This window comes from Anastrepha obliqua, chromosome 4 (assembly GCF_027943255.1).
Source record: "Anastrepha obliqua isolate idAnaObli1 chromosome 4, idAnaObli1_1.0, whole genome shotgun sequence".
NCBI classification, from domain to species: Eukaryota; Metazoa; Arthropoda; class Insecta; order Diptera; family Tephritidae; genus Anastrepha; species Anastrepha obliqua.
Genome location: NC_072895.1, coordinates 2,571,323 through 2,594,111, shown reverse-complemented (window position 1 = coordinate 2,594,111; position 22,789 = coordinate 2,571,323). Strand labels below are relative to the sequence as shown.

The 22,789-nt window shown below is 35.3% G+C and overlaps 1 protein-coding gene across 3 annotated transcripts in view; it reads left to right on the top strand.

Annotated features, from left to right (window-relative positions):
• The window catches only part of LOC129243519 (myc box-dependent-interacting protein 1), a 113,142-nt gene extending 96,361 nt beyond the window's left edge, over positions 1-16,781 (top strand). Inside the window, exons 2-10 of one of the 3 annotated variants that reach the window (XM_054880587.1) lie at positions 1,640-1,775; positions 1,849-2,039; positions 2,124-2,228; positions 2,348-2,518; positions 2,575-2,671; positions 2,756-2,884; positions 6,284-7,213; positions 12,415-12,557; positions 13,828-16,781. In XM_054880587.1, coding sequence (XP_054736562.1) covers positions 1,640-1,775; positions 1,849-2,039; positions 2,124-2,228; positions 2,348-2,518; positions 2,575-2,671; positions 2,756-2,884; positions 6,284-7,213; positions 12,415-12,557; positions 13,828-13,908 — 1,983 coding nt within the window. In that variant the 3' untranslated portion in view covers positions 13,909-16,781. The remainder of the gene's footprint in view (positions 1-1,639; positions 1,776-1,848; positions 2,040-2,123; positions 2,229-2,347; positions 2,519-2,574; positions 2,672-2,755; positions 2,885-6,283; positions 7,214-12,414; positions 12,558-13,827) is intronic. The other 2 variants (XM_054880589.1, XM_054880590.1) reach the window with 2 other exon arrangements.
• Positions 16,782-22,789: the final 6,008 nt, after the last annotated feature.

Here is a 22,789-nt window from a genome sequence, read left to right as displayed (position 1 = left end):
TATGTCTTTTCTTTTCCTGCGTCCATTTTATTAAGTTTTTCCATTAACGTTTCTCTTAACATTCGTAATAATAATTATCGATAACACAGCGTTGTATGGGAAAACGTATGGTTATAATCTCGTTAGGGAGTTAAACTAGAAAATGTAGATGATCTACTTATCTGTGAGCCCATTATAAGCAATCCCATAGTCCTCCAGTTCAGCCACATCTAACGTTTCGACAGTTTGTTGACGCCCTCGATTTCTCGGGACAAATCTCTAAGAAACAGGAAAAAGTTACACTGGTCTAAGTTTACAGAAAATTATGTGGGAGCAACTCGTAACCAATCCATACAGTTTTGCGAACTAAAGACGACCTTTTGTATTTGATATCAGCGTCGAATTGATTCGATGACTTTTACACCTTTTTTCAAACGCAACAATGTGAGTTAAAAAGAAACTGAAAAACCGAAAAACCCTCCGAAAACACTGTCACCATGCTACCACAGACCCATCTTGCCCTCCTTCGGCTTCAATTCGCCAGTTGAAGTCCACTACTTCGATTGTTTGTTTAGACTCGGATGTATTTTGATTAATACGAATTCCTTCCGAGGATGCGGAACGGCGCAAGTTCTGGCTCGGTTTGCGTTTGAATATCACCAATCACTTATTTGAAGTCGAAACCATTGCTTTGTGGTCGATTGTGACTAAACCAGCTGCCGATCTTGTGGATTACCTCTTCCTGTATATATGTTTGTGCAAAACTGGAATCACTGATCCACCTGATAAGTCTGCACCTTCTGGAAGTTTGCGACCTTCACTCGCCGAGCCTCCACTGTTATAACTTGGAGTTTATCGACCATTTTTGCTGTGAGAACCTCAATTAGGCGACTGTTCGGTGCGTTGTTGTTACTGTTGTAGCAACACAAATATTCCCCATACATTTATGGGGACTGGTGCTGTAGTGACAGTTCTTGGTTGGATATAAATCCGGTCGTTCCGGTAGCGCACTGTCGCTTACTTGTAAATCGATGGTAAAAAATCCCTATAATACTTAAGAAGCTATTTCAGTTTGCATGATGTTTTTTTTTTGCGCAAGAAATAGTGTTCACATAGGAGTTGCATTTTTTATTTACCATTTGAAAAAACATTTCAACTGCCTGTTACAGCAAAATTATTTCATAAATCATTCAGAAAATTAAGGTGCGCGTTTTTAAAGTAGGCTTCTAGTTAATCAAAATGATGAACTCAAGATGATAACGCCATGTCTTCTAATTTCTAGGAACTGATTGTTCCTGCCTCGTATAGTTTGCGGTTTTATATTTTTTATTTTTTCCTTATCTTAGCTCTTATTCCATTATTTATAAACAATCACGCAGTAGCATTCGATTCTTCGCTCAACATTCTCAAATTCGCCATTATGTTGAGCTTCTGGATGAGTTCAGCATTTTATAATATTTATTGATCGTTGAGGCTCATATTTGTCTATTATTACTATGAGGGGATTTACTGCGGCCTGAAAGGTCTATTGTGCTCATATTTGTATATACTTGGGTATTTGAGCCTATCGAGTCAGAAGCCTATCATAAGCGGCTGCAATAAATAAATTATAAATATCAGATCGAATTTCATTGTTTCCATTTCACTCTCGTTTCTTCAGATTTTGCAAAACCTGGGCAAAGTCGACCGAACTGCGGATGACATCTTCGATGAACATTTAAACAACTTCAATCGCCAACAAAATAATGCCAACAGACTACAAAAAGAGTTTAACAATTATATCAGATGCATTCGAGGTAAATATTATGAAATGTAATAAAGCTGTTCCCACACGGCAAGTCTTTTCATCTTTCGTGCTTGATATTTTAGCTGCTCAAGCTGCTTCCAAGTCGCTAATGGATGCCATATCCGAAATCTATGAACCACACTGGGTCGGCTACGATGCGTTGCAGGCGCAAACTGGCGCTGCCGAAAGCCTTTGGCAAGATTTTGCTCATAAATTGGCGGATCAAGTGCTGATTCCATTGAATACGTACACTGGCCAGTTTCCTGAAATGAAGGTAGATCAAAGAAAAATTGTATACGAGTATTATGTTTGACAAGCCTTCTTATATACAAAAAATTATCCATTTACCTTTTTTCAGAAAAAGGTGGACAAACGCAATAGAAAACTTATTGACTACGATGGCCAACGCCACTCATTCCAGAGTCTACAGGCCAATGCCAATAAGCGTAAGGATGATGTCAAGGTAAAATGCGAATTAAAAGAAATAAAACTGACAACAACTTACTGTATTTATTGTAGTAATTTTGAATTCATTTGAAGTATTGAGTGCCTAAATTGCATTTTTTTTTCGTTGAACTAAAGCTTACCAAAGGACGCGAGCAGCTGGAGGAAGCTCGTCGCACCTATGAAATACTCAACACTGAGTTACATGATGAGTTGCCCGCCTTATATGATTCAAGAATACTATTTTTGGTCACCAATTTACAGACACTCTTTGCAACGGAACAAGTTTTTCATAATGAAACGTCTAAGGTGACTTTAATGTGAGAAAATAAAAATTTTAAAATTTACTGTTTCATTTGCTTTAGATCTACTCCGAGTTGGAGGCAATTGTGGACAAATTAGCAACTGATTCCCAGCGCGGCTCAAACACGCTACGAAAACAAACTAGTAAATTTATGGAAAGTAAGTGGCGCATTGCGAAGTCATTAAAAGAAAAAAATATTAACTTCGGACTTGTTCCCTCTCTCTCTCTCTCTCTGCTTTAAGGCTCTACCTTTCCCGTTCCTAGCCCAACGAAGACGTCGCCATTCAAGCAAATGAACAATACAAGCAACACTAATAATAGCAACTATCAAAATCAGATCACCACAAATGGTTCTAGTAATGCCACTAGTCGTAAGTATTTCAGTACAGTACACGCATTTTAGTACACCCTATTATACTTAGCTTTTTAGGATGTGTTGTTGTTATTATGCAATTCATAGTTTCAGAACTGCGCTTTTGTTTGTTTTGTTTTTTGATAAAAAAAGAAAAAATTAAAATAAATCCAAGCGCAACGCAAAGTGAATGATTGTGGGAACGAATGTGTGAGCGGTAGAAAGAGTGTTAAAAATAAAATATTTTAATTTATGAACTATAACTTTATTTCATAATAATATTTTAGAATCATGTTGAGAATTTTATTGGCCATTTTAATGCTTTTTGTTTCTATTTTCTTTTTGTAACATTTTTTGCTTATTTTCTTTCCAATTGATTTTGTCCCTATGCATATATGTATGTAGCTGCATAAATATGTTTTTATATAATATATTATAAAATTGCATTTTCATAAATTTGTGTATAAATTATGCTTGCTTTAGTTGGTAGCTAAATGAATACCCTTCGATTTTAAGCATTTCTCTTTGGGCAGAATAGAAGTGGTTTTTTTTTGTTTTTTGTTTTTTTTTTTGCGTTGGAGCAGATATGTTTCATTTATTAATCAAACAAAATTTAATATATTTATTTTGTGCTACTTTTCGCTAAGCTCCGGTCTTATCATCGAATGGAATTTAGCTTGCTTAGGCGTATTATTAAGTATATTAACTTTTAATTTAAAAATTTACCTTTCTTTGCTAAAAATGTGAGTGAGGCGTATTTTTATTTGCTTATTAAATTATTGCATTATCATTAATATGTTAGAGAGCTTAGTTTATTATTATTATGTTTTGTTTTTGCAATTAATTTGTTTTATATTTTTTTAGTTAATTTTTTTTATTTTTTATCCAATGCATACAAATCCATAGGTATAAATACTTGTGCACATACTAAGTACATACATACGAGTTTTATAACTTTGTGCAAGACGAATGCACAGAAGAGGCCTTGCATGGGCAACAAAAACATTTACATATATTTTGTTTTTGCAATTTGGTCGCTCATATGTCAGAATTGTAAATAAACAAATAATAGGGCCGTCACAAGGGGGCCCGTTGCGTCCGCTGCGGCAACGCATGTGACTGGCGTGACCGTGGTGCCACAAAGAAAATATTGCCGGATATGAACAAACAAAACAAACAGATCGTCCCCTTTCTGTGTTAACCTCGTATCTACAAAATCATAATTTTCAGTAAATCAATAAAAATGTTTAGAGTTACTTAACTTCTATGAAAAGCTTATTTGATACGATACTTATAGTAGATACGAGGTTTTTGATTTCGAACATGTAGATACGAGAAGAATCGAAACGCTCTAAAAAAATTGTATAATCATTATGAACATTGTATGTTTTGTTTTACGTAACAGGAGTGGAGTGCTAAGGAGTGTTTTTCACTAAAAATATCAATTTTGAAAAAAATTAAGTTACGAAGTTAACACAAAAAGGGGACGAGATGTTCTTGTCATGAAAGCAAATATATAAATATGTATAGGGTTTTTCAGTAAGAGCGCTTCTACTTTTGAACTTTTTTGAATAAAACACAAACGGTTTGACTTTTTTAACTAATTTTTTTTTATTATCGAGTTTGAACATATACATTTAAGTATGAAATTCGTTTTCTTTTGCATGACCACCGCGTGCACGTTTTACGAAGTCCAATCGTTGAACCCAATTTTCGACCACTCTTTTGCATAAATCGGCCGAAATTCCATCAATTTCGCGTTCAATATTGGCTCTTAGCTCACAAATCGTCGCCTGCTTGTTACTGTAGACCAATGACTTCACATAACCCCAAAATGGGACGGCTTGTTAAATACACCGTAAAATGGCCGTAATGCTCTTAAAGTAGCAGCAACAGAACGATTATTTTCATAAAAAATTTGTACGATTTGCAATCGTTGCTCAAGTGTATAGCGTTCCATGATGAAATGTATACTAATGAAGTTTACAAATGACAAGCGAAAAATAAAAAATATTGCGTCGTTCACCCTCCCTATCGGAAAAAAGTTGAAGCGCACCTATTGAACAACCTCTATATATATAAATATACAAATTGTGAAATATATTATAAAATTAATGCTTATTGAAGCGAAAGAATAACTATAAATGTCCAAGCCATCTATGAATCTTGTGTCTGGACAACCACGTGTGTGTATTTGTGCCAAGTCCATGTTAATTATTTGATTTTGATCAGACAACGGGAACTCAGCTGGTACAAAAAAAGTCGCTGAATATAGAAGCGGTGACATCCTACACTTTATGAATATTTTTTCAAACATAGTAAGTTAAATTTTGTCATGCATTGGATACAAAAAGTTCGGTTTCAGTCGAATTTGAGACAAAGTCAGAAAATAATAATTTTAGATAAAATATCGCAAGTTTAGTAATTAATCTGTAGTTATGGTTTATAGCTAATTTTACAAAATAAAATTATGTTACTAACAATGAACTTGTCATCCGTCAAATTTAATTAAACCCCGTAGCGTATAAAAATGATTAGAATCGGGTCGCCCGGTTGCAAAGAGTCTTCGCGTATTCCGCCGATATTTTTAGAAGTCCGATTTGTTTTTTTGCCTTTAAAGCAAATTTTAAGTAAAAGTTTTTATTTCATTATATCGGCCCCCAACTGTAATCGGGTAATAAGAAATCAGCGAATCTTAAGAGTTTAAGAGAAAAATGTATTTCTTCATATTATATAATTATAATTAGCGCCGCGTGACGTTTGAAACCCCGGGCATGAAACACCAAATGATAGAAAAAGATTTTTCTAACAGCGATCGCTCTCCGACAGGCAATGGCAAACCTCCGATTGTATTTCTGCCATCAAAAGCTGCTCATAAAAAACCATCTGCCATTCGCAGGCGGCATAAAACTGTAGGTCCCTCCACCCAATAAAGGGTGTAAGCGCAATATATACATAGATTTATACATATTTATAAAAAAATTATATTTCAACTTATGTCATTTATCCTTACGAGTATGTATGTGTGTGCTTTTTCGCTTAATTTCGAAATTTGCTTATGATTTTGGTATCAAAATTTTGCATGTCTTTAGCATTAAATATATTTTTTTTAACTTTAGTGTTTTTGTTTCATTTGAAAATAATTTACAGTGTTTGACATGCATGTGATGAGTTTCTTATTTTCTTGTTTCCCTCAATTTTCTTTCATTTTTTTCGTTTCGTTTCGTTTGGAATGCTTCTAACAACCGAATATTGCAACCAACTAAACAAATAATTTTAACAACATAAACAAATGGAATAAAATGCAAATTTCAATTGGAATTCAAATTCGAAATCAAAAATTCGAAAACCGGAATTCATAAATCCAAATACGAAACAACCACCACAAACATACACAAATGAACAAACAAACAAACAGCATCATCCACATCCACAAGCTCCTCACATCAAACATCCAGGCTTGACTCAGTTTCTCCAACACCAGAATCGACGCCGTTAAAGTTGAGAGGCGGTGCCACTCCCGCTGTCGCCCCCACCATGTCGAGTGCCAGCGCCGGCTCACCTTCTTCGCCGGAAAGCAGCCCCCTAACTGGACCTGTGATTCCGCCTTCATATCAGAATGCAGTTGCACTACTTTCGACGGTCACGAACGAAGCGACACCCAACAATGCCGCCGAACAGCGCCAAAGTATTGTACTGGATAGTCCAAATGCGAACACGTCACTTGCTGCTGCTGCGACAGAGAAAAGCGAAAGTATAGATGTTGCACAGGCGCATAATGCTGCTGCTGAGGCGTCCCTCACAACTGATGAACTGACAACAAACGATAAAGAAGTCTCGAATGTGACGGCCACTCCGGCAACCACTAACAACGTAGACGAAAGCAGCAATACAAAGAAATCGGCGAAACCCACACCAGAACAGCTAAACGGTAATGCTAACGTCAATGAAAATGCAGCAGACACGCAGTCACCCACCCCCAATGCCAACGTCGATACACCCCCAAAAACGGCAGCAACATTGGCGACGGATGCGAATAATGGCAATACGGATGAAACGAATAAGAAATCAGGAGGTAAAGTCATTCAAAAGTCACCAAAAAGACACAAAGCACAGTTATTGAACCCATTGAATTTGATACGAAAATCGCGCGCCGCCGCGGCCTCGCCCAATCAATGCGTAAATATTGATAAGCGTGCGGCCGCTACAAATGAACTTAATACTGTTAATAAAGAAGCTTCAACAAATGTTGAGCAAAATGCGAATGCGCAAAACAATGAAAATGTAGAAGCATCGGTTAGTAAAAATCCTTTCGAAGAAGATGAACAAATCTACGAAATACCAACTGGTGAGTACACAGCTCGTCGGCACAGCGCCAAAGATACGAGTAAATGCTATGTAGATCGCGTACGATCGAATGCTTCCTCACTTCTCTACTTCTTACACTTCCGCCTTCTTTTATATTTATATATACGTACATATGTTTGTGCCTTTTTGTGCAAACACAGAGAAGTACCAAAGACATCCTATACCTGCTACAATACGCAGTGCGCGCACGTAGTTGTTGTTGTGCGTGTATTTTCATATAATTAATGTTGCGCCAAAATGTAAAGCTAGCATTGGGTCTAATGCCTTTGCGAACTTTCTTTACCTGTAACAATATTCAGGCGAAAATATGACCCGAAACTTTGATAGATCTCATTTATGTGTGTAGGTGTGATGCTTAAAACCCTGTAACTTAAATTAGTGTAGCTAACAATGGTGAAGGGCGAACACGTATATTTTCCCAAATTTATGATTCACAGAGGACACCAGAGTAAATCTAGTTTTTAGTATCCATAAATTGCTGAATCATATAAAATTAATTACCATTTTAAGGTCCTTGACTGGTGGTGGACCACTGGATTGCCAACATCAGCACAACATATATAACTCATCGAAAATTTAAATTGATTAGGCAATCTTTATTGTTTTTATGTAGAACCAATTATGACATTTATTTTTTAGAGATAATCCCTTTTAAATGTTGGCCGCAACTGCGCCGTAATTCGGCCATCCGTAAAACCAATTTTGAATGACTCGCTGGAGGACTTCGGTCGGCATCTCGTGAATAACTCTAGTAATGTTGGCTTCCAGAAGCTGATTTAGCCACAAAGCATTTAAACTTTACATACACCCACAATGAAAATCCGAAGGTGTAATATCAACGACCTTGGCGGGCAATCCACTAGTCCGAGACGAGAGACGAATCGTCGGTGCAGTAAGTCCATTTTTTCACGGGCTGTACGGCAAGTAGCTTCGTCTCCTTGGTACCAAATATTGCGGAGATCACTGGCTTCAATTTCCGACATCAAAAGTCGTTTATCATAGCGTGATAGCTTTCGCCATTCTCTATTACATTGGCGCCAGCCTTGTCTTTGGAGAAATATGGGCCGATGATTCCTTCCGCCCATTGGCCGCACCAAACGTTTGTTTTCAATGGTTGTACTGGCTATTCTGAAATGACTTCCGGTTGCTCATCAGCCCAAATACGGCAATTTTGTTTATTATCGTAACCATTACGCCAAAAATTGGCTTTATCGCTGAACACCATAAGTTGGCCTAAGCGCGCGCTGAACACTTTTCACACAGCGTCAATTTTTGGAATACTGAAAAAAATTATCTATTTAGTTTGACAGTAGTCACGCGTCATCTGTTAAAATAAGCCTCAATAACAAAAGTACCTCCAATCGGATCACCCTTTATTAGGGAAAAAATAAATCCATTATTTCCATTATATTTAACTTTCTCTTCCAACGTTTGTTTCTTCAATCTGCTTTGCTTTTTTTTGTTATAATTATAATTTTGCGAAGAGCAGTTTTTGCGTTTCCATACACGTCTGCCCAGGCAGTCTTGAGTATCAGAGATTTTTGTCCTTACGTTCGGCTTCTGCCGATTGGCTGATGCTTAAGTGCCATGAATCGGGCTAAAAGTAACTCTTGCTTGGAGTACCGAATAAAAATTCTGCCTCCTTAAAAACTGGCTATTAAGGATAGAAATAAATAAAATAGCAATACGGAAATAATATATAAAGTTTCCAGGAAAAATTGTGTGTTGGGTCCAATGAGAGGAAGGGGGCGTTGTGACACACGTGGTTTTATTTGCAACGACAAGGTAAGAGTAGCTAAAAACTTATTGAAATATTTCTTTCAAGTATTTTTATCGATAATTTTTATACAAAGACAATAAATTCTGCGCAAACGGTTTTTGCTCTTTTCTGAGCTTCGAGAATATAGTATTCTTCTCTTACCTGCTGCGTGAAGATGTAATGCTAAACCCGAACAGTTTCATTTCTCTGAAAAAGAAAAGCGATCAGCGGTAAAACTCTCAGCTCTCAGATATATTCAGGTTTACTGTTCTAGCATCATATAAAGCTTTCTATGTATCGGTGCTGATACGTACACAGTTCAAGCGAAAAACGACTCATTTTGTATATAGCGAACCGATGAATTTCTGATGCATCGCGGATGTTAAAAGACGATAAAGTCAAAAAATCAAATTCCTAGTGCCAGATAGAACAACTAGTTTGTTATATGCAAGTAAAACTATAAATTGTTTATTAGTAATAATGCTGCATACTTAGTTTTTCATTCTCTCATCACTTTAATTTTTTAACTTAGAAGGGCATTGATATTTTTAGGACAATAATTTTGATGCTCTTTGGCATACATTTGGCACTTGAAGATTTAGTCATTCGCCGTTTGAATGCTGGGCAAATCGCGCAAATTTTTCTTTGTTTATTAGTTGCCAACTCAGGTGTATAATTAGCCCGACATTTCTGAATAAAAATGTCCCATAGCTTCCTTATTGGAGCAAATTTGCGTGCTGTAAGCTGTATGCGTAGTGCTTTGTCACCAAATCGCAAGCAGGGCATTAGAAATTTGAATCTGCTTTGAGTCATTATAGAAAGATATTTGGATCCAGAGTAGGACAGATCAAATAACTCTGCAATGTGAGGTGATTATCCTTCATGGCAGCTGTTAGGACTAAGATACCAATCGAAGCTTGAATTTCCTCAGCGTTTTTTTTTCTTTTATTTGAGCTGCATCAGTAGAATTAATACACGAGCGTTGTTTCATTTCGACGTTGGTCCACTAAACAACTTCTCCAATAATACCGGCCGTTGTAAAGAGTTTGAAAACTTGTATTAGTAGGTTCACAATATTTCGAGTCGCACTTGTTGCACAATATTTTGTCCGTAGCTATGAAACTTAGCTTCTTGCGTCGACCACTTATGACGTTTTTTGCCATGTAACATAGTTTTCGAAAATATGATTATATTAGACCTTTCACGACAAATATTCGACGGGATATCGCTTTGGTCTGAAGAAGGTTGGGTAGTGCTGGCTGATCTGTAAAAAGATCTCACTTAGACCTCTAGGGTCCATTGCGTTACCAATGCTATGTATTTGCAGTCGAATTATTATTAGTTTAGAAATCCATTACTTTTGCGTAAATGATTTAAAACTGTTTTATGGTTGATCTTTAGATTAGTAGATTTCTTTTTTCCCAAACTAATATTTTATGTGATTCTTCATGCACATCTTCGCGAGATTTAAGAAGCCGTTCAGCCAATCAGCAAGTCCGCAATATCCCTCAAGGATGAAAATATGCTGATCCTAGGCACATTTATCGAGTCCTACAAAGAGCAGGACAGTGGCAAAGTAGGTGTTCCAAAGTACGCCTAGCAGAAAAGTCTTCAGAAGAATTTTCATCTTCACTTGGCTCTCTCAAGACAGACTCACGTTCGTCAATCTCACCATCATCCTCATCAGAAATTTGTCAATTTTCTCGTCATGTAATGAACATTGTTTTGTCATATTAAATATACAAAGACACATAAAAATAAATCCTAAAAATCCCATTGCTTTGTTAGCGAAAGTCACACTAAAGACATTGTTTGGGCGCAAATTTTTTTTAACGGTACACAACTTAAGCTCAGCAACGATTAAAGCTGTACGAACAATTAAAGAAAAACAATGAGCGGAAAAAGTAAGCAGAGGTATGCACTGCGTATACTTTATTTCATAGGAGGAAGTTCAACTATTTTTTAACTTTCTATAAAAGAGCAAGAAGGTCGAAGCTGAGATATGTATTACCACATATATGTATATATGTATATGTGTATACGTTTAACATATATATTTTCTTAAGATAATTCACCCGTCAATTTCAGAGATATTTAAGAATAAGTTTTCAGAAGACATTTTTGTCCTGGCCACAAGTAAGCAAATTTGTTTAACAGCTGGTTATATCCTTTTTTGTTTGATCATATTCATATCGTAGAAGGAGCAAAAGTATTTAAAAATATTTTGTTGAAAATTAGTAGTTTGAAACATTGAGGACCTTGAAAAATCGAATTGATGAGAGAATACAGCATTACTAGATAGCATCTATAGTTTTTTGTGGATATGAGATTTCTCTTGGATAACTCTTACTTTCGCACAAATTTCCCTTCCGTGTATTACACACTTTTCCAAAACTTCAAGTATTGAGGATAAATCCATTCAATCAGTGGATGGTAATATGCGAAGATTGCGGCGAGCCTATGTATGTAGGTAATTAGTGTGTTAATTTTGGCAGGATGTTGAGTCCCATTTTCAATATTCTCTTTACGAATGCCTAGAATTGGCAAGTATTTATTTTATTTTTCCGTTCCACTATACTTTAATCATCACCATTTACTATTTTTCCTATACTTATTAAAAAATTCTTGAAACAAAATACACAATTCCATTCATAAATTTTAATTTTGTTTTATTTCATAATATTTTTGCATCATTTAACACGCAACGCACACCAATCGCAGTGTTGTGTCGCCGTTACGTGATAAAAACGCACGTTCGTTGCTCAAGTCTTTCGAATGTCCGCAACAACTTAACAAAACTAAATTGTGTTTTTGTAAAGCTCTTTGGAAAATGTTGATGTTTTGTACGTGTAGTTGTGATTTTCTTTGAGATTCCCTATTAACCCGAAAATAAATCTAACCATACGCCGCGTTAAAAGGCAATAAATGTTGTTGTTTGAAGTTGGTTGATTGGGCTAACCGTAGCTGCTGCAATATTCTAACAAAATGCGAAAACAACAATAACAAAAATAACAGTTCATCTCGTTAATGATTAACCAACGCAAAGCTGTGAATTGAATTTCAATTCGCGGGCTCCACTTACTCTTCTCTAACACTTTTTTTCTGTGCTAAATGTGCGCTTCAACTACATACATACATATGAAAGTGTATTCAAAGGGGGAAACTTCGCTTATTGCAAAGAGTGTGTGTTGATTGTGCAAATCAACTCTGAAAATTGCTTTTGTAATTGCTGGATCTGGATGATATATCCACCATGTGTTGAATTATTGGTTTATGCTCCCCAAACTAAATCTCATGTAGACAGCCATTTTCGGTGAATGAAGATTTCCTTTGAATACACGAGTAGTAACGGAATTTACCGAGTGCTTGTAATTTTGTTCAAAATTTTTAAAAATAACTCTTTACTTTACTCTATTCCACAGATGCCACCACATCGGATTTGCCAGCAGGTGTGCTTTACCGTGTCAAGGCGACCTATGGTTACGTGAAGGAGGACGCTGATGAATTAAGTTTCGAAGTAGGCGATATAATTCGCGTCATTGAGTACGATGACCCAGAGGATCAGGTATATATGAAGAAGTGCCATTAGTGACTAACACTTTCACAAGGGATGCTCGACAAAATAATTCTCCCCACGTTAATGAATTACTCGTACTCGCTGTACCAATTAAATATAGCAACAAATTGGTACCAAATCCAAAATTATTATTATCTTCACATTAAACAAGTAAACTTGACTTTTATTTGTTTAAAAATGTATCTCACAAGTGTTACCATTTCTATTACTTGTAAATGCAAAACGAGAATTTCCGCATATCTTCTGTGCTAGACGCACACGTAGTGGCATAGGCATTAAAGGTTTGTCCATAGAAACCAATTGAAGTTGAAGTTGTACACCTATTTAGAGTTAATCTCCACTGCGGATATGAATTAACAAATCGAATGATAGAAAATTTCTTTTTCATAACTGTCGCCCCTCGCCAGGTAATAGCAAACATTTGAGAATATTTTTGTTATGAAAAAACTTTTCAAGAAAACATAAAACCCCGTTCCGAAGGTGACAAAAATTTTGGGACAGTACACGCCTATATTTAAAGTAGAAGCTTCGTTCTCAGATCGATTCAAATCTCATCTTTTGTTCTCCCCTTCATTGGGCCGGTTAAGTGGTTATATTTGGATCGGACCAAAGGTTAGAGGATAGCAAGTATATCCCTTGATTCTTTTGAAGCAGAACTTCCTTTAGGCCACTGGGTTATCTGCTTGGTGGAATATTCAAATCTGGCCGGTTATGTGGCTTCGCGTATATGGTTTGCTCTACCGTACTTTTTTTGCGATAAATTAGCTGTAAATAAATTTCGGCAACTGAGCACTGGCGGAATGTGCGACAAGAAGGTGGAAAGTTGTTTGCTCTTATTTAGCAAGAGTTTTTTTAATATTTTGAAAACGTGTAAGAAATTTCATCTGTTTCTAGATTTGAACTTCTTATTGAGTTGAGGCGCCAAAATGTTTAATTGTTAAAGCCAAATACTTTAAAATTTTGCCTATAAATTCTAGTTGTCATACTGCGAAGACGCGCCAAAGTGTGGCATATTTAAAGAATATGCGGAAAGTGGAATGTTTGCTTGTTTGAGGGCAGAAGTTAGAATTTTTGAGGTTATACCTAGAAAATGCATGATACAGTTGGCATCCATACGCTGTCGATTGTTCCTTGATGCGTATATCTTTGTAGCATAATTTTACCCAAAGCCATCGTCCCTTTATGTGCTTGGCTCTCCTTTATCGCCAGCAATGTTCTGTGATTTTATTAAGCGTAGTTCTTCATTTCAAATTTACAGGAGGAAGGCTGGCTGATGGGGCAGAAGGAAGGCACAAACGACAAAGGACTGTTCCCTGCCAACTTTACACGGCCTATCTAGGCATACCAGCGTGCGAACAACAACCGCAGCAGGCCAGTGCAACGAACAAAACATCAACAATAAATAATTAAATAAATAAAGAAGAAGGAGAAGCATAAAAATATTTAAAGATAAAAGTTTAAGGAAAAGTAGAAAATGACAGTAAAATCAAGCCCAGCGGAAATTTCAACAATGGCGTTAAATTGGCTGCAGCGAATGCAAGAATTGTTAATTTTTTATAAATATTTATAAATTAATTTTTTCTGTAGAAAAATCTATTTACTCTGCTATCCTAAAACACACACACAGACGCAAAATCAAAAAGCAAGCAGGCGAAATTTGTTGTTAAGCGCCAATTCAAGCGTATATAGGGGAATATACATATATACATATGTATGTATTACATGCACACCTCCAGATATATATTTATACACACTTGCTTAATATATTTTGTTCCGCTGTCATACATACATACATACATACTTAGCTGTGTATGTGCATAGTCTATTTTATTTTTGCTCATAAATGCAATAATAATTTTATTATATTGACTATTTTTGTTTTGAAAATTTTAAAAAGAGAGTAAAGCAAATTGAACAAGAATATAAAATTATTAAATTGAATATTGGTGCATAAATACAGAGATCCACGCCTTTTCGCGGATGTTCTTCAATATGAAAAAACGATTTTTTGCTAAAATTAATTAATGAACTCGATTCTGAATTTATGTACGGATATTCAAAAAACCTTATTTTTTAAATTGTATTTTATTTCTTTTTAAATTTTATTCAAATGCGCTTCCCTTCCAGTTTTATTGAATTCAAATCAAGTTCGTCCAAGGCGAATGCATTAAAGGTGGTGGCACTAGGCCAATAACAACATTTTGAATGTCAAAGTTAAAAACAAGGAAGTGCTTTATTTATTTTAAACGAATTGCGCTCTACCCCATTATCTTATTTGCTTATAAAAAGCCTTTTGAATTTCAATTCATTACAAAATTTCAATTTTCAAATCACAAATTTTATTGTAAATAATACGTTTCGTAATTTAATTTTGTGCACCGCGAAAAAAAGAAGCACAAATCAGCTGGCTACTGCTACCACCTTGAGCAGATTCGCCTTGAGTTCGTCCACAACATTTTGGTTTGTCTTTTTTGAATTCAATATGTAATTTATTAAATTATCTGAATGATTCTACATATCCATTTTCTTTTATCAAGAAAAGTCAACTTTAGTCGAAGTTGCTTAAAATTTTATTGTTATTGTTAATTTTTTAAAATATACATACATATATATATTAATAATAAATAAGTTTCAATTAAAATTGGGTGGAACGAAGCTGGCCTAAAGCAAAACGCTAACTAATATTTATTAACAAACTATTTATTTACCAGAAATTCGAAGAACAAAACGTCTCATCCACTTTCGATTACAGCAATGTGATTGAGTTTTAATTAAGAAGCCGAAACAAGTAACCAGGCAAAAAATCAATATTTTGTTCGGCGCCAATATGTATGATATTTACAAAAAAGAATCATAAACATCCAATGTTTGTCAATTTCACACAAATTCGCCACCGAACAATCGAAAATGGGCTTAAAATTTGTATTTGAAATTGTAATTGAAATTCGTGAGTAAAGCACGGAGAAAGTATCTAGTTGTGAATCGCAGCATATTCAATACATACATACATACATATAATACATAAATGAATCGTACATACAAAACCACGTAAATACCAGAGAAAAAATAAAAGTAAATTAAATAAAATATTAAAGATAATTGACACGGCCACAAACCTGTTTTCAGGCATTTTTCATTATTCAAAATATTTAGAAAAATTAATGTAACAAAATTTGACGAAAACATTAAAGCAAATATGCGTTTTACATATTTGCATTTGGTAGCCAGAATTTTGCGCAAAACTTATATATGAATAAATTTAATTGAAAGAGATGTATTAAATGAATATCTACTTACGTTAGTAGTTAAGCGTAAAAATTACAAACGAAACAACAAAACACAAAGAAATATGAATTAAAAGCAATGCAAAACATAATAATTTTGATACATAAATCCGTATAATAGTAGAAAACAAAGTTTAAATTACATGCATACACATATATATGTGACGTAACACCGATTTCATGATTTATTATAATAAAATTATGTAAAAGAAAAACCAAGAACAAAGCCAGTGCCAACATATAGCCGACTAGAGAGACTTTAAAACAACAACACATTTAAAAAGAAATCAAAAGTCAGTTGCTGACCGAAAAATGGTTTATTTAAATTAAAAAAAAATAAAAACTTCAATAAATAAATAAGAAAAAACAAAACCATATCTATTAGTTTGTTATTTTTGCGCAAATACGTAGTGCTTGTGGTGAGTTGTTACTTTTCTCAAACTATAATTAGTTATTATTTTATGATTATTTCAAAATATAAACCTTGAATTCTATTAGAAATAAAAATATTGCCCCAATTATGATGAAAAGTATTGGAATGTTAAAATGTTTACACTTTATAATGTTGCACAATTTCAAAGGCATTTCGTGTTTCCAAAAGTTCATTTCAAATTTTTTATGAGCGGATTTATAGAAAATTATTATTTTACTAAAAAAATCCCATCTTCTTTGTTATGTATTTCATGAGGAAAGATGCGCACTAACGCTGAAGCTGAACATGATAGCTTATCGAGTGCATGGAGACGAAAGCAAAAAGAAAAAACAGCTACTCGTACATACATACATATATGTGTAAAAACAGACCATTGTATTTAGTATTTAGTTGTATTTAATTGTACGTGCATATATTATTTACAGCCATTACTGGTCGTCTTTGAAAACCACTACAAATTAACGGAACGAAAATAAATAATTAAACTAATAACGATGGTGGCTTTTATTTCTGCGAAAGATTTTTGCATATCACTGAAATCCGATTTGAAATTAGCTAATTAAGGGGGAACGCCACTGTGATTTTTCAAAAAAAATACATTTTTTTTTGCATTTTCTTAAAGTATATTAGATATCGCACTTGTTACTGTAGACAAAAAACCAGATTGAAGGAAAAACGGTATGTTCTTTTCAACGTTTTATTACACACTAAACTTAAATCTATACAAGTAAAAAGAAATGAAGTAAAAAAGAAACTAAGTAGGAATTCGGGTTGCCAACTACTTACAATTTCATTATTTTCCAATACTCCCTCTCAACCCGAATATATAATTCAAAATTATTACATTTGTTCAATACATTCGTTCACTAAAGCAAAAAATCTTAAATTCTTTCAATTCAAAAATTAATGTTTTTCAATACAATCCCATAAGTTTAGCAAGTTCTGAATGTTTTGATTTAGTCAAATTTTTAGTTAATACATCTGCTAGATTAGAGTTAGTTGAAATATATTTTAGTACAATATCACCACTTTCAATTGATTCTCTAACATGATGAAATTTAATGTCAATATGTTTGGTACGGGCGTGATACAAATGATTCTTTGCAAGATGTTGCGCGCTTATGTTGTCGCCTCGTAACAATAGTGGTTTATCTTTCGAATAAAACCCTAATTCTATAAGTAAATATTTTAAGTAAATTGCTTCTTTCGCCGCCGTTGAAAGTGCGACGTACTCTGCTTCCGTAGTACTTAAAGCAACAATCGTTTGCTTCTTTGATTCCCATGAAATTGTAGCGCCTGCCATCATAAACAAATAACTGGAGTATGATTTTCGGTCATTGAGGTCGCCGCCCCAGTCTGCGTCCACATATCCACAGACTTCAGAGTTGTCAGCATAGTACCGAAGCTTGTAGTCAATGGTCTTGGCCAAGTAACGTTGAACATGCTTTGCTCCTATTTCGTGTTCAGCTTTCGGATTGATGTTACATTGCGCCAACAGCTAAGTACATTAACGCGCCAATGCGAGACTGATAGGACGTCGGATCGATCTGCTTTTCAGTATCATCGCTACGTTTGATTTGGTACCCAGCATCGAGGGGAGTTGATGCCGGCCTGCAGTCTGTTATTCCGCATTTCTTCAACAGATTGAAGATGTATTGCCTGTGGCCAACAGTAATAGCGCCAGTATCGCCATCGCGTTCCCCCTCCATACCCAGAAAATGACTTATGGGCCCCTTGTCGACAATATCAAAAGCATTAGCTAGCTCACTTTTGATTGTCGTCAGATCGTCTTGTGATGAGCATCCTAGAATGAGATCATCAACGTAAATAGCAATTAATGCCAACTTGCCTGAGTTTCGCCTTTGGTACAGGCATGCTTCATTCTTGCAGGAAACGAAACCCATTTCCCTTAAAATGGAATCCAAGGTAGAATTCCATTCCTTGCCGGACTGCTTAAGGCCATAGATTGCCTTGTTCAATTTTAAAACGCCTCCGGGGTGATTGCTGCTTATAAAGCCATCGGGTTGCCGCATGTAACACTCTTCTTTCAGCTCACTGTTTAAGTAAGCGGTAGTGACGTCGAGTTGATGTAAGTAGAGTCCATGCTGCGCTGCTAACGCCAGTAGCATGCGGATCGTGGCATACCTGACGACTGTAGAGAATGTTTCGAAATAGTTCACACCATATTCCTGACTACAGCCTTTAGCTACTAGTCTTGCTTTGAACCTTTCGATGTTGCCATCTTTATTCGTCTTTAAACTAAAAACCCATTTACTTCTGATTGGTTTCTGTCCCTCTGGTAAGTCCACAAGCGTCCAAGTGTTGTTGTTGATTAAAGAGTCATACTCCCTCTGCATTGCCGCACGCCATTCTCGCGCATATTCATTATTTTGGACGTCGTCGAACTTTTCTGGTACTCTTATTTCGGGGTCGCTGGTCATCGCATTTAATAAATTACGTTGTTTCCTGGGCCGCCCTGGGTTTCCAGATCGAATGATTTTCGGCCTTCCTGGCCGCTTTTGAGCGCTATCGATGCTTCTATGGTCATGGTCTTCATCGCTGTCTTCTTCGTCGTTGTTTACTGGTACTTTGTCGTTAAGAATTTCGTCGCAACTTCTTGAAACATCACTATTTTTAAAGCGTAACAACTCAAAATTTCCAAATTTTAGTTTTTTGCAAGAAAACAAAGTACAGTGGCCATCTCTACCTACTGTAAAAATCGTTCAGTGGTTTGTCTAGTCTTTCGTTAAAAAAACCGTTATGACTCTCTCTTTGTTTTCAGAATGACTTCTTTTGTCTCAACTAAAGAGTTACATTTTTAGTTGTTTCCAAGTGTTTGAACAAATTTGTGTCACATAAAGTGTAACATTTTGAATTGTGCCTTTTTACAACCAAACGGTTCGTTTAAAATATACCACTAAGTGTATAAAAAAATTTCAGGAAAAGAGTAACAACTCAAAAATTTGTTATTTTAGCGCAACTACTAAACAAATAAGAATGAAACAACCGCTATATTGTTTTTAATGATATTTTCGTGCAATTACATATTTTTTTCCTTGTAATATATTATTAATACCTATTTACGGAAACAGTTTTCGTCTCTACTGAAAATGTTCAGATTTTGAGTTGTAACGTAACAAGTGCGATATATTCAAAAATATGTAAAAAAAAATTAACTTAAAATCTTGAAAATTGACGAAGTTATTCCCAATACAATAAGTGCAGGTAGTGAGTTACAATAGCCAATGAAAACTTTAAACGCGTTTTTCTCAAAACTATTCGATTTCTCGAAGACTTGTGAACCGATTTTAATTTTTGTACATGTATTGGCTACAGTCGTACATAGCCGTTTTTAAAAATTCCAAAAATTAATATTTTTTCAAACCTTTTGAAAAAACACAAACTCATTTTTCAAAATGCATCATTTTCTGAAAAAAACCGCCTCGTACGACGATAGCCATTGATGTATAGCTAAGAATTTTTTTGTTTTTTGCTTTCAGATGATTTTTCACCGCTGTATCGTGGCCACCAAAAAACTAATGCACCCTAGTTTTTTATGACGTCATTGAATTTTATTAATTAATATTAATAACAATTGTAATTTTTAATATTTTTAAATAAAAGTTTGTGTCAGTATAGTTGAATATATGTTAAATAAATTATAGTTTGTCCGATCCTCAAATAACCATCCCTACTTATAAAAAAAAATTCATGAAAATCACTTAATTTTCACGCGTTCAGCGCGTCAGTCAATCCAAGTGTAGTCTCACCAAGTGAAGCCAATTCCTACCCCACCTGCTCTTTCCAACACAGAAGAGGCCTTCCTCTTCCTCTGCAACCAACAGCTGATGCCGCATCGAATAATTTCAAAGCCGAGCGTTCCTATCCATTCGGCTGACATGACCCAGCTACAGAAGCCGCTTGATCTTTATTCGCTGCGCGATGTCTATGTCGTCGTAAAGCGCTTACAGCTCATGGTTCCATCGCCTACAATACTTGCCGTCACCAACTGGCATACATCCACATATCTTTCTTTCAAACACTCGAAGGGACGCCTAATCTGGTATTGCCATCGTCCAAGCTTCTTCGCCATACGTAAGGACGGGCATGATGAGAGCCTTACAGAGTGGTAATTTTGTTCGTCGAAAGAGGACTTTACCACTCATTTGCCATTTAGTCGTAGCACTTGTTTCCACGAAAGATTCTACGTTGGATTTCAAGGGTGAGGTTTTTGTCTGTGTTAATGCTGGTTCCTAGATAAACATAAATGAGTAAGCAGTTTGGATTTATTTTATTTTAATAATCTACTGTACGTATTACCTTACAGACTAAACAAAAATGTAAAGAAAAACAAGCCAAATTTGGAAAATAACATATGCCCACTAAGCATTGATACTAACTTCAGACATATATTTGAGTGCATAAAGAAACACACAGATGTAGCTCCATGCATGCCCAAATGTGCTTATACTTAACTGTCAAACTCATATTACGCGAAAGTTTCCATTCAAAATGACGTACAAGCTGGATTTACGTAAATCTGTCGCCAATCTGTTTGGATGGCTCAGTACAAGTGAAATTCTGAAAGTGTTTAAAGATAAACCAATCTCCCGTGCGACTATTTTTCGTGTTTTGAAAGATTGCCGGGATGGAAAAGGCCCGCATAATACGGTTATATCGGGTCGCCCACCAGAAGTAAGTGCCGCAACAACGAAAAAACTGATGTCAAGTGCCAAAAACAAGGTTTCTCAATCAACACGAAAATTAGCCCGAAAATTTGCCATTTTAAAGTCTGGGGCTCACAAGATTTTGAAGAAAAACATCGATATTTATCGTAAACGTAAGCGAGCATCAAAATATCCAAGTAATCATGTTTTGGCCAGACCTTGCAAGCTGCCATTATGCAGAAAAAACATTGGATTGGTTAACTGAGCAAAAACTACCATTCGTGCCAAAAAAGGACAATCTTCCAAACGTGTCACATGCACCTCCAATAGAAAATTTCTGGGCAGTTCTCAAGCGAATGGGGTACGAAATGGGCTGGAAGGCACGAAACAAGCAACAGTTGATCAATCGAATCAAGCAAAAGTTGAAAGAAATCGATATAAGCACAGTTAGTCTATAGCAGAAGTTCAGGCAGTCAGTTAGTTATAAGCAGAATTAGTCTCAGTGTTTAGTGGACATGTGTTAAAATATTAGCAATCAATGAACTTATTAATACAATATTAAGGAACAAAATTTAATTTGTTTTATTTTTATTTAGATAAAGCAAAATCAAGCAGGGAGGAAATGGATAGTGAATAAAATCTTTATAGTTGCATTACTCCAAATTCAGTCTCGAAGCACTGGCCATAAAAACTGTAAGAAGAAAGCTTCTTTGTTGAACATTAAAGCTTATCCGCTCAAGTAGATCTGGACAGTCGACGATGCCATTAACAATACTGAAAATAAACAAAAGTGAAAGGATTGTTCTTCTCTTTTCTGGATTCTAAATTAGTTAGCTTTAGCCGGGAAGTATAGGATGGCACAGTAGTAGTTTTAATATCTTTATTTATGAAGAATTGCCTTCCATTCCTTATCCTTGCACAATATTGCTGACGGTATTAGGTGTTTTCTTCCATACAAAAAAATGTGGAGTCAAATGGAGAAAATGCACAAGACCGCGACCAAAAATAATTCTACTTGAAACTTGCACTTTATTATACCAAAATTCAATGATCTATAAAACTGCATTCCCGAAATTCTCTAAAAATTCTGAATAAAAAATTTGTAATTTTCATGAAAATTTGCCGAATTTTTTCAAATTTTATTCAAAGTTCGAGGCTTTCCTTTATATGGTTTTTGTAGCAGCATTAGTTCTATTTTTATAAAAAAATACGTGAAATTACAAAATAAATAAATAAATAGTCAAAACTTATCAATATGCGGTATGCACTTTATTTTGACATTGAGTGCATAAACTCAATCTTCTCCTCACCATACGTGGAAAAGATTGCAGCTTTTGCAGATGATTTGGAAATCACCTGTAGCACTTCTAATAACTCTGAGCTGCTAGTTGGGGTGAATCATGATGTACACCTATTGAGGACTTGGGTTGCAGAACATAAACTCAACTTTATTGACAAAACAAAACTTATATTTTTAGGTTCAATGACTGTAGAAGACACTCCCTCCATAGATACAATTGTTTTTTCAACATCTCTAAGGTTACTTACAATCACAACAACAAAGGCGCTACAAGATAGTGAACGACTTTAGCACCTTTGTATTGTAGTTGACAACAATTTCAGATGGTCAGAACACATTCGTCTTTAAAATTTTACTTTCAATCAAATGTTCGCCACTTTTATCGCTATTTTTCATGCCAAATATAGTATTGGCTGCTGGGTAGGAGCCTCTACATCAAATTAGCGCCACTTTTAATAGGTCTATCGATAAGTTCGTGCGGTTTTACAACAGATGGCGTAACTTGATTATTATTCCATCGATCCACATTTCCAAAC